The sequence below is a fragment of the Delphinapterus leucas genome, chromosome 15 (genome assembly GCF_059928025.1).
Source record: "Delphinapterus leucas isolate spDelLeu-1000000601 "Yukka" chromosome 15, BTC_Dleu_Yukka2, whole genome shotgun sequence".
NCBI lineage: Eukaryota > Metazoa > Chordata > Mammalia > Artiodactyla > Monodontidae > Delphinapterus > Delphinapterus leucas.
Genome location: NC_143143.1, coordinates 58,803,054 through 58,815,531, shown reverse-complemented (window position 1 = coordinate 58,815,531; position 12,478 = coordinate 58,803,054). Strand labels below are relative to the sequence as shown.

General features: G+C 40.1%; 1 protein-coding gene across 6 annotated transcripts in view; it reads right to left on the bottom strand.

Annotated features, from left to right (window-relative positions):
* Positions 1-12,478, bottom strand: part of DNAAF9 (dynein axonemal assembly factor 9) — a 148,436-nt gene that overhangs the window by 83,812 nt on the left and 52,146 nt on the right. For all 6 annotated transcript variants that reach the window (XR_016387882.1, XR_016387886.1, XR_016387885.1 and 3 more), the window contains exon 8: positions 5,501-5,599. Coding sequence is in view for 1 of the 6 variants with exons in the window: in XM_022592877.2 (XP_022448585.1) it covers positions 5,501-5,599 (99 nt within the window). In the remaining 5 variants the exon portion in view is untranslated. The remainder of the gene's footprint in view (positions 1-5,500; positions 5,600-12,478) is intronic.

Here is a 12,478-nt window from a genome sequence, read left to right as displayed (position 1 = left end):
GAGAGAGAGAGAGAGATGCATGTTTATAGATTGTTATAAGAACATGGGAGGACATATGTGGTGGATAACAACATGAATTTTGGGGATAGAAAGCAAACAAACAACAATTAGCAAAGAAAAAAAAAGATAAAAGGCTGCAAAAGAAAAAGAAAGGAAAAGGAAGGTAAAGAAAAATCCTTGTCAAATTTTACAGTTTTTAACTACTGAAAGGAAATTGGACAAACCACCATCTGTGTTCTAAGTTACTAACCATATAGGAATCTTTTTCTTCTATTAAATTTTTTTCTACATTTCCAATAATTAGAATTATGTTAATTCTATAAATTATAATATATATTAATTCTAGTATACTAATTTAAAATGAGTAATGAGGGAGAATCCAAGGGACTTAGAAGTACTGACAGAAGTTTCCCAGGAAACCACAGAAGTACTTCTCAGCTTTGATGTGCATAGTGCTAGGCTAAACACTAATCAAACACTGATATGCAGGGTCTCTGTCAAGAGTTCAAAACTTCAAAAGGCAATTCTAATCCCCTTAAATAATGCTGATTGTTTCCCCCCCATTAAATAAATAATATATGCTTATTTTAGAATACAATAAAAACCACCTACAATCTCTAAGAACTATTAATGTTCTGGTACATTTTCTTCAAATCTTTCTTCTATGGTATATTCATAGAATATATATAGATTGTACCAAAGTTTATTAAATAGTCCTTTATTCTTGGAAATTTATATTGCTACTAACTCTATCATAAATAATACTGTAATGAATAACTTTTCATAAATTTTATCTACAGCTCTGATTATTTCCTTAAGGCAAATCTGGAAAGGAAATTATAGGGTAAGAAGGCAAAACTATATTGCCAAATTGTTTTTCAAAAAAGTCTGATCAATGTACACTTCCACTTACAATATCTGAGTGTGCCTATCTCAGGGTAAGCACTGTCCAATAAATGTCCTTTTAAAAATATATTTGTCAAGTTGACAAACGAAAAATGGTACCTCATTGTTGTTTTTATTTTATACCCCTTTGATTTTTAATGAAGTAGAATATTTCAGATATGTTCAATGGCCATTTGGACTCCGCTTTGGTAATTAACTGTTTATTTACATCCTCTTGTATGTTTATCAATTGGAGTTTTGGAGTCTGTCTTACTGATTTGTAAAAACTCTTTATATATTAAAGGAATAACAGCTAAAGTTTATTGAGGGTTTACCATGTGAACTGTGACAGCCATTTAAATGTATTATCTCAAGTACAGTTGACCCTTGAACAACAAAAGTTTTAACTGCACAGGTCCACTTATATGTGGATCTTTTAAAATAGTAAATACCACAGTAATATATGACAGGCAGTTGGTTGAATCTGTGGATGTGGAACCGCGGATGCCAAGGAACCGCAAATATGGAAGGTCTGCGTATAAGGAGGCGTTGTGTACACAAAGGGCTGGCTATAAGTTAAATGCAGATTGACGACTGTGTGGAGGGTCTGGAGGGTCTGGGTCCCTAATGCCAGTGCTGTTCAAGGGTCAACTGTAATCCTAGTAACAACCTATGCAATTCATTCTATCATGATCCCCTCTTTACAGATGAGTTAGCTAATTTAATTAACTTGTCCCAGGTCACAGAGCTAGTGAGCTGCATAGTCAGGATTCTAACTGGATTTGGGAAAAAAAGATAAAATTAGATCCATATCTCACATCATATACACAAAAAATCCCAAGTGAATTACGGATCTAAATTTTAAAAATTAAACCATACAAGTACTAAAAGGGTAAATTCCTCTTTAACCTTAGATTTATAAGCCTTTCTGTATATGACTGAAAATCCAGAGGCAATAAAAGAAAATATTAATAAATTTACATAAAGATAAAAAGTTTACATAGCAAAAAACCACCATAAACAAAGCAACTGATAAATAAGGAAGAAATATTTGGAATATATATCACAGACAAAAAGGTAATAGCCTAAATATATAAAGAACTCGTAAAAAACAAGGAACAAAAGACCTAAAACCTGTGCTCTATAGCTCAGTTAATAGTATTGTACCAATATTAAAATGGGAAAAAGACATGAAAATAAAATATAAAATGGCCTTCAAACATATGAAGAAGTGTTCAAGCTTAGTCATAATTAGAAAAACACAAACTAAAATAATACCAAGATACCATTTCTCATCGATGAGACTGTCAAAAATTAAAAAGTATGACAACACATTCTATTGGTGAGGCTGTGGTAAAACAGGCACTCTCATATGTTGCTAGTGGGAATGCAAATCAGGACAACCTTTCTGAAGGGAAATTTGGCAATAGCTAACACAACTACATATGCACTTACCTTTTGACCCAGCAATCCCATTACTAGGTATACAAACCTCCAACAATATGAAAATACATAAGCACAGAGTTATTTACTATGGCACTGTTTGCAACGGCAAAATAACCTAAATACACATACATAAGACAGGGGTTATTCTGCATATAACTTATAGTTGGCCCTCTGAATTCGCGGCTCCTCTGCATCCATGAATTCAACCAATCCTGAACTGTGTAGTACTGTAGTATTTACTACTGAAAAATATGCAAGTGGACCCAGGTAGTTCAAGCCTGTGTTGTTCAAGGGTCAACTGTACTATGAATTATAATGAAGAATGAACTGACCTAGAGAGAGTTCCAGGATACACTGTTAAGTGAAAAGAGCAAAGTGGAAATGACTACATATGGTATGCTACTCTTCAATGAAAGAAAGGATATAAGAAAATACCTATGTATCTGATCATTTGTGCAAAAGAGACAGAAAACATAAACCACAAACTGAAGAGATCTGTTACCTACTGGTAATGGAATGGGTGGAAAAAGGGTGGGAAGAAAGTGGGAATCAGAATATGGTAGGTAAGAACCCAGGAGTGACATGTCACCGAGTATATCTTTTTTTTTTGCGGTAGGCGAGCCTCTCACTGTTGGGGCCTCTCCCGTTGTGGAGCACAGGCTCCGGATGCGCAGGCTCAGCGGCCATGGCTCACGGGCCTAGCCGCTCCGCGGCATGTGGGATCTTCCCGGACTGGGGCACGAACCTGTGTCCCCTGCATCAGCAGGCAGACTGTCAACCACTGTGCCACCAGGGAAGCCCTCACTGAGTATATCTTTTTGAATATTTTTTACTCTTAGAATCAGTAATAAGAAAAAAAGAATTAAAAAAAATAAAAAACTGAAATGGGCATCAGTGAGAGGTGGGACAACTTCAAGTGGCCTAATATAGAAGTAATTGGAGTCTCTGAAGGAAAAGAGGACAGAAAAAATAATGGCCAAAAACTTTCCAAACTTGATGAAACTAAAAATCCAGATCCAAAAAGCTCAACAAAACCCAAGCATAGGAAATATGATCAAAATTATAGTGAGACATACCATAATCAAATTACTCAAAACCAGTAATGAAAGAGAAAATCATAAAAGCTACCAGAGGGAAAAATGACAAGTTATGTACAGAAGAACAAAGATAAAGATCAATGACTTCTCATCAGAAATAATGCAAGTGAGAAAGAGTGGAACAACATCTTTCAGGTACTGTAAGGAAAAAACTGTCAACCTAGAATTCTATATACAGCAAAAATACTTTCAAAAATGAAAGTGAAGGATTTCCTTGGTGGCATAGTGGTTAAGAATCTGCCTGCAAATGCAGGAGACACAGGTTCAACCCCTGGTCCGGCAAGATCCCACATGCCGCCGAGCAACTAAGTCCATGTGCCACAACTACTGAGCCTGTGCTCTACAGCCCGTGAGCCACAACTACTGAGGCCCAAGTGCCTAGAGCCCATGCTCCGTGACAAGAGAAGCCACCGCAATAAGAAGCCTGCAACAGTGCAACAAAGAGTAGCCCCCACTTGCCACAACTAGAGAAAGCCTGCGTACAGCAAATGAAGACTCAATGCAGCCAAAAATAAATAAATAATTAATTAGAAAAAAAAGAAAGTGAAATAAAATTTTTTTTCAGACATACAAAAGCTGGAAGAATTAATCATCAGAAGATTCACACTACAAAAAATGTTAAATGATATCCTTCGGGGCGAAGGAAATCATACCAAATGGATATCTGTGTCTGCACAAAGAAATGAACAGCACCAGAAATTTTAACTACATGGGCAGATATGTAAGATTTTTTAATTATTTAAATCTTTAAAAAATACTTTTAAGATTTTTAAAAGACAAAAAAGACAACTGTTTAAACAAAGATAACCCCAATATATTGTGGGGTTTATAACATAATGTAAAAGTAAAATGCACAGCAACAAAGATCAACTCCAGTTCCAAAGGGCAGGAGTAGGGCCTGTCCTGGGTCACAGTGGAACACAGCAGAACTGAGGACTGGCAGGGCAAGCCCAAAGTAAGCTCAAGTGCAAGCTCAAGATCACTCTTTTGATCCTTCCTGTTGACTAGTTTTGGGAAATAGTTTGGGAACCAGTTTTGTGCCTTACTTACTTTATTTACTTATTTATTTTATTTATTTTTGGCTGCATCTGGTCTTAGTTGTGGCACGCGGGATGTTCATTGAGGCATGCAGGATCTTTTGTTGCAGCGCGCGGGCTCTTTGCTGTGGTGCGCGGGCTTCTCTCCAGTTGTGGCCTGCAGGTTTTCTCTTCTCTAGTTGTAGCGCGCAGGCCCCAGAGCACATGGGCTCTATAGTTTGCAGCACGCGGGCTCTAGTTGAGGCGTGCGAGCTCAGTAGTTGTGGTAAGTGGGCTTAGTTGTCCCACGGCATGTGGGATCTTAGTTCCCTGACCAGGGATCGAACCCGCATACCCTGCATTGGAAGGCGGATTCTTTACCACTGGACCACCAGGGAAGCCCCTGTGCCTTAGTTCTTGATTTACATAACTCAGTTTACTCATGGAGTGGGGCTTATCCTGAACCTAGTAACTTCACTACTGTTGTCTGCCTAGAAAGAAAGCTTGGCATTACCTAGAGGTTCAACTGACAAAGGTGTGCTATTCACATGTGGAGAATTATTCCTAGGCTTATTAACTGGTGCCCAACAGAATTCCTGGCTGATAGGGGCACCACCTCTGACAAATGAGTATCTTTCTTGTAGAGAAACTGCACAGAAAAAAAAAACCTTCTTATATAGGGGTTGGCATGGGAGTTAAAAACTTCTTTATAGCATGCAACAAATCTTAAGGAAATGATAGCCAAATTCAGATCGGTAGTGCTGTATTCTGAGAATTTTTTTTTGCGGTACGCGGGCCTCTCACTGCTGTGGCCTCTCCCGTCGTGCAGCACAGGCTCCGGACGCACAGGCTCAGCGGCCATAGCTCACGGGCCCAGCCGCTCCGCGGAATGTGGGATCCTTCCGGACTAGGGCACGAACCCGTGTCCCCTGTATCCGCAGGCGGACTCTCAACCACTGCGCCACCAGGGAAGCCCTGAGAAAATTTTTAATAAAAATAAAAACAATAAATAAACTAGCCAATTTCTTCTTTCTCTTTAACCCTTCCTTTACATACCTCACCCGCCTGAGATTCAGACAATTCCAGCAAGAAGGGAATTTCTGTGTCAAAACTGGCGAAGAAGCTAGTCCACTGACGTTCAAAAGCCACCAAATCCTAGAAAGAAAATGAAAAGATAATGTGGTCATTCAAGGAGGTACTTTAGAAAACCAGAATCATGAAGCCGCATCTGATCTCAAAATACCAGACCGTTTAAATATGTTGTTTAAAAGGTAGTAGCAAACTACTGATACATGTTACCACATGGATGGACCTCAAGAACATTATGCCCAATGAAAGAGGCCATATATAAAAGACTACAGTATATGAAATACTCAGAAAAGACAAATCTAGAGACAGAAAGTAGATTAGTGGTTTGCTTAGGGCTGACAGTGGGAATGGAGGTTGACTGCAAGTGAGGACAAGGGAACTTTCTGGGTTGATGAAATGTTCTAAAATTCAAATTGTGGTGATAGTTGCACACCTCTGTAAACTTACTAAAAATCACCAAACTGTACACTTAAAATGGGTAAATTTTATGGTATATAAATTATATTCCAATAAAGCTGGGGTTTTTTGTTTTTTTTTTAAAAGGGCAGTAAATGGGCTTCCCTGGTGGCGCAGTGGTTGAGAGTCCGCCTGCCGATGCAGGGTACACGGGTTCATGCCCCGTTCTGGGAAGATCCCACATGCCGCGGAGCGGCTGGGCCCCTGAGCCATGGCCGCTGAGCCTGCGCGTCCGGAGCCTGTGCTCCGCAACGGGAGAGGCCACAACAGTGAGAGGCCCGCATAACGGAAAAAAAAAAAAAAAGGGCAGTAATGTCCTTTAAAAGCTGTTTTTAAGGGCTTCCCTGGTGGCGCAGTGGTTGAGAGTCCGCCTGCCGATGCAGGGGACACGGGTTCGTGCCCCAGTCCAGGAAGATCCCACATGCCGTGGAGCGGCTGGGCCCGTGAGCCATGGCCGCTGAGCCTGTGCTCCTCAACGGGAGAGGCCACAACAGTGAGAGGCCCGCGTACCGCAAAAAAAAAAAAAGCTGTTTTTAAAAAGGACAGTTAGCAACCCTTGTTGAAGAGGGAGTTATTTATGAGTCACCTAAAGCTATTTATGAGACACTACACCTAGTACCATAAGCTCACAGAGTGAAGCTTTGTTTAAGGACAAATTAGTTGACTTTAGTTAGAAGTTCAGTGGGGCCAGAGGTGGCCCAGAGCCCTTTCCTCCCTCATCCTCTCCTCCTACAAGTATGAGGAACTCTGCACCTTCCCAGCTGACTCTCCTCTACATACAGCCTGCCTCCCTCCCCCATCCCAGCTGCTTTTCAGCCTCCTCTCTGAACTCATTCCTGTTCCCAACCACTACACATTGCTTTGTGTTCCCGGCTTTTTTTTTAAGGCATCATCAGTTAACCCAAAATATCAGCTATGACTTGCTTGACTGAGATACTCAAGTGACATCTTTGTCCTTATTTGGAAGTTGCTGTTAATTTGTACTCAAATTGGATAGTTCTCTTTACTGTCCATCTCACACTGTGTAAGTGTACATGACAAGCACCCAGCCTAGTGCCTTGCTTACAGCAGGCATCCTGTTTGCTGCACTAAAACTGGCTGTCTGGATCTATGCTCTTCCCTACTCTTCTCTTTAAGGATACACAAGTACTCATACCTATGAACTCTGTGTTAGACATGCAATGGTCCTAGGCATAAAGCATAATGGATCTCTGCTGGGAATACTTAGTGTAAACAACATTCTCAAGTGACTTCACTATTTGCTGCCTAGACAATCTGTATTTTGTTTATTTTATATATAGATATTTATATACACGCACATGTATTACATTACATATATGTCAATATATGTCTAAAATTATTTTCAGTAATACGGAGGAGACAGTGCTGATATTGTTTTCTGAGTATGTTTTATATATAACATAGGATAAAAATCAGGTATATATGTGTGTACATATGTATGTATATACATGTGCATGTATAGATAAGTATGTATATGTGTATACACACATACACACACACAAGGAGAGAAAAGGCGAGGGAGCAGGGAGAGAGAGAAGAGAATTTCCTAGTTTCATCCACTGAAGACATCTAGAAACAATGACCAAACCAGGAGCAAGGAGCATCTAGCACCCAGACTGGTGCTGAAATGTGATTTCCCACTCAAAGAAACCGTAACTTACTAGAGAAATGACCAATTCCAGGTCTGAGACAGGAAACGTACAAGATAAGCCTGGAATATCTTGTCACAGTATATAGCAGAGAAGTTATTGAGGACTGTTAAGATTGTGTTAAAAGGATTTGTAACCAACTTGAAGTGAGACCACAGCCCAAAGATGGAACAATTTAGAGCATCGGTAAAGATGATAACTGCAATGGACAGAAACATATCAAATATATTTAAATCTATGAGTTCAAAATTAGATATATTTTAAAAAACTATTTTTTTTTTTTACTGGTTACTTTTGGAAAATGGTTGGGAACCAACCTTATTTTGAAAACTTAAAAGTAAAAGCAAGAATTCAAGCATTTATCTTGCTTTTCCTACATGAACGTCACCACTGCATAAACAATATTAGCAAGATGAATATTTCTCTTTAGAGAATATAAATGAAGAAGGAATTATAGAATTGGAATACCACCATTTTGCAATAGTGAATTAAGACTCTAATTAATGAAGTAAAGATCTGAAGATTGCATATCAATGGTTGTTCACAAAATAAAGAGAATCAATTAGATACAGGTACTTCTTGGTAAGGAACACAATACCCTCTATGAAGTAATCTTCCCTCTAAAAATCAACCCTGAAACTGATTAAACCTCTAGATTCAATTACTAATAATCAGGAAATACAGAAGACAGGGAAACTGTTAAACTACATCATGGGAATGCAATCAACAAAATCCCAGTAAGGGGCTTCCCTGGTGGCACGGGGGTTAAGAATCTGCCTGCCAAGGCAGAGGACACGGATTCGAGCCCTGGTCCTGGAAGATTCCAAATGTTGTGGAGCAACTAAGCCTGTGGGCCACAACTACTGAGCCTGCGCTCTACAGCCCGCAAGCCACAGCTACTGATCCCGTGAGCCACAATTACTGAGGCCCGCGCACCTAGAGCCAGTGCTCCGCTACAAGAGAAGCCACCGCGATGAGAAGCCCATGCACCACAACAAAGAGTAGCTCCCACTTGCTTCAACTAAAGAAAGCCCGAGCGCAGCAAAGACCCAAAGCAGCCAAAAATAAAATAAATTAAAAAAAAAATCCCAGTAAGGACAACCATATGACAATGATCTGGTTTCTTCAACAGACAGTTAGCGAGGGATGGGTGGGAACAAAGGGAAGGAGGTGGAATCCATACATGAGAAGAAACCTAAAACACACACAAGCAGACAAAAGTTAAACTATGATTAGATTCAGAAAGACCTGTGCTGGAAACTTTGCTTTGCCTCTTACTGGCTGTGTGACCTCGGGCAAGGGAGCTAACCTCTCTGAGCCGCAAATGCCTTATGTGCTTAATGGCGGGGGCTATTATTTACCTTACAGAGATATTATAGGAATTAAATGAAATAACCTGTAGAAAGTGCTTATTACCAGGCCTTACATACTAGATGTCTGCAGTACTTGTCAATTTCTCTGCTTCTCCTGTTGGCTAGCTGGAGTTGGCTAAGAACATCTGAGTCTCCACCTTGATTTCCTGGAACTTGTCTGCTCTCTCTCTCAGACACCCATAATGCATATCACTGGCCTCAGGCAAGTCACATCTGAGGCTATGCAACCCATTGTGGGTCTGTGCTTTCCTTGATTGGCTCTGTCCAATCCCTTGGGCTATACCAGAATGCTTCACTTTGTGAGGCTTAGGAAAACAAAAAGGACCAATATAGCTATTAGTACAGAATACACTTTATTCTGTTTTCCAATTCTATTTAGAAACAAACTCAAAAGTATGTTTCTATTTTAATGGCCTACATGGTGACACTCACCTTGGTTTGGGTCTACGATAAGAAGTAGAGTTATACAGTTGGGCAGTCACCATTTTCTGGCTATCTTCTACGGAAAAACACTGTGTGCTTTGGGGGATACACAGAAAAGATAGGCACTTTGCTCCCAAAAAAGTTCCCTGAGGGAGGTGGATATGTCAGTACTAATTACAGAATAAGGTGGAATGAATCATTAAATACTGCCTTCAGCTCCATGCTATGACCAACAGTGACAAATCCTAACCACTAGACCACTGGGAATCCATGCTATGACTGAAATGGAAGATTTCACGTGTGTGTGTGTGTGTGTGTGTTTGTATTCAAATCTTCCTAATATCCTTGTGTACTTCTCTATGCCCACTTTATAGATGAGGAGACTGAGGTACTAAATGGTAAAGTGACCTAAGGATGCAATACTAACAACTAGCAAAAGTGAAAATATATCTAGGTAAGGGATACCCAGAGCCTGTGTGGTTTCCACTAGACACACTATTCTCCAATTTTTCCCCAGCACAAACAGTGCATTTGTGGAAATGGATACTGTGTATGGAGGTAGAATTGGTTCGTTGGATCTGATGATGAAGAAGAGAAAGTCTCTCTGCTCAGACTCCTGAAGGCCGAATCCAGAAGACAGGCCCAGATGGATATCAAGATCAGATAAGCAGAAGAAGTCTGCAAACCCCAAGAAACATGCCAGTGTGCCTTGGCCCTTGGCCACCAGGAAAGGACCCTGAACTTCAGACAGAACTCTTGCCCCTATGCTGGCATCCGGCAGTGTCTGATCTCAGGTGACTCAAAAAGGGAAAAGAAGCTTAATTTCAATATTTAAAAGTATTTTTAAGAATTACACGAGGTAGGACTTCCCTGGTGGTGCAGTGGTTAAGAATCCGCCTGCCAATGCAGGGGACACAGGTTCGAGTCCTGGTCCGGGAAGATCCCACATGCTACGGAGCAGCTAAGCCCATGTGCCACAACTACTGAGCCTGCGCTCTAGAGCCCATGCACCACAACTACTGAGCCCACGTGCCACAACTACTGAAGCCCGTGCACCTAGAGCCTGTGCTACACAACAAGAGAAGCCACTGCAATGAGAAGCCCATGCACCACAATGAAGAGCCCCCGCTCGCTGCAACTAGAGAAAGCCCATGCACAGCAATGAAGACCCAACGCAGGGAGGGAGGGAGGAAGAAAAAGAATTACATGATGTAATAAATACAAGAAAATGAAAATAAGTAAACTAGTAACAACCACCAGTGAGACTACCATCTTTAGTTTCTAAGACACTGAACACAAATTATTTTACAAAGATGGAAATACACTCTGCTTTTTACTTTTCTCACCAAACATATTTTGAACATCTTTCTAAATCAAATCTCAGAGCAGTATGCATTTTCTCTTTGCAGGATCTGACTAAGAAGCATGGAGCTGTAGGATCCCTGGCCATCAAAGAGTTGCCAGCAGTGACTGACCAGTAAAAATTAAGGCCTAGATGCTAATTCTGACTATAAGATTACCAGTCTTAGCAAAGAGAAAATACATGTGAACAGAAAAGTATTTGGATATTGAAGAGAAAAAGAGTTTTTAAAGAGAACTTTGGAGGCTATGAAGCAGCTAAGCAAGAGAAGAGAGAAGAAAAAAAAGTAGATTTTAAGAAGTAATATGGGTACAGATTGGCTCCCTTTTAAAAAATTTTTTATAGGCACAAGTAACAACTAGAATTGTATTTTAACTTCTTTTGGTTGTTGGATTTGAATTTTATTAACACTTGTAGACTCAACACAGAGAACCCTGCACAAATTTATAGTCATTTTCATACATATTTATTTTATCCTACTTAGGGTTTACTGAGCTTCTTGATCTGTGGATCGATGTATTTTATTTCATCAATTTGGAAAGTTCTCAGACATTATCAACTTAAATTTCCAGCCCCATTTTCTCTCTACTCTCCCTTCTGGGACTCCAATGATCTACTATGCTAGATCATTTGACACTGGCAGATACTGGATGCTCTGTTCCACCCCTTTTGCTCTTTTTCTCTCTGTCCTTCAGTTTGGAAACTTCCTATTGACTTATCTTCAAGTTCACTGAACTTTTCTTCATTCGTGTCTAATCTGATAAATTAGCCAACCTAATAAATCCTCCATTTCTAGACCATATATTTTTCATTTCTAGCATTTCCATTTGGTTCTTTTTATAGTTTTCAGGTCTCTGCTAAAATTCCTCAACTCTTCACACATGTTGTCCCATTTTCTTGCAGATTCTTTAGCATTTTTATCAGTTACTTAAACAGATCAAATTTTCTTGTTTCTTCTGGTCTTGTAATTTTTAAAAAATCATATGCCAGACATTTTGTATAAAAGACCAGTAAAAACAGAGGTAAACAGTACCATTTACCTCTAGGAAAGGGCCACTAGATCCCTTTCTTTTGTTAGGCCACTAAAGCAGGGATCTAAGTCAACTTGATCTATAATTGATCAGGGTCTGCATTTTGTAGCATTTGTAGTTTGGTTTACTTCATCACTAAATTCAAGTATTTAGAGGGTGGGGTGTGAACTTTGATAAAGATTTTGCTCAGAGTACTGGGACAAGATTCTGGAAATCTCTTTGCATTTTATAGCTGAGCTACCAGCTTGCGGAATCATGGACAATCTCTCCCTGCTTTACAAGCTGGCTACCACTTTTCTGGGTGGCTAACGAGTTCTCTTTGCTCTCTAGTCCCCTTGGCTCTGTCTGTGTAGAGAGATCCTTGCCTTGCTGCCTTGCACCCAGCCTTAAGAGGGCAGCTGCTTATACTCTGTAAAGACCTGGAATGCCTCCAAACGACTGCTCTCAGCTCTCCTGCGCTAATCCAGGTTATAGCTGAGTGTCAAGTACCTCAGTGGGGATGGTTCTCAGTGCTCCTGCCTGGCTCCTAATCTTTGGTGGACTACCCTGAGCGCTTGTGAAGACCTATGGTTTAGAGTTGAGGGGTAGGTGCTGACTCACTCACATACAGCCATTAAAAGCTCTTTAAAAGG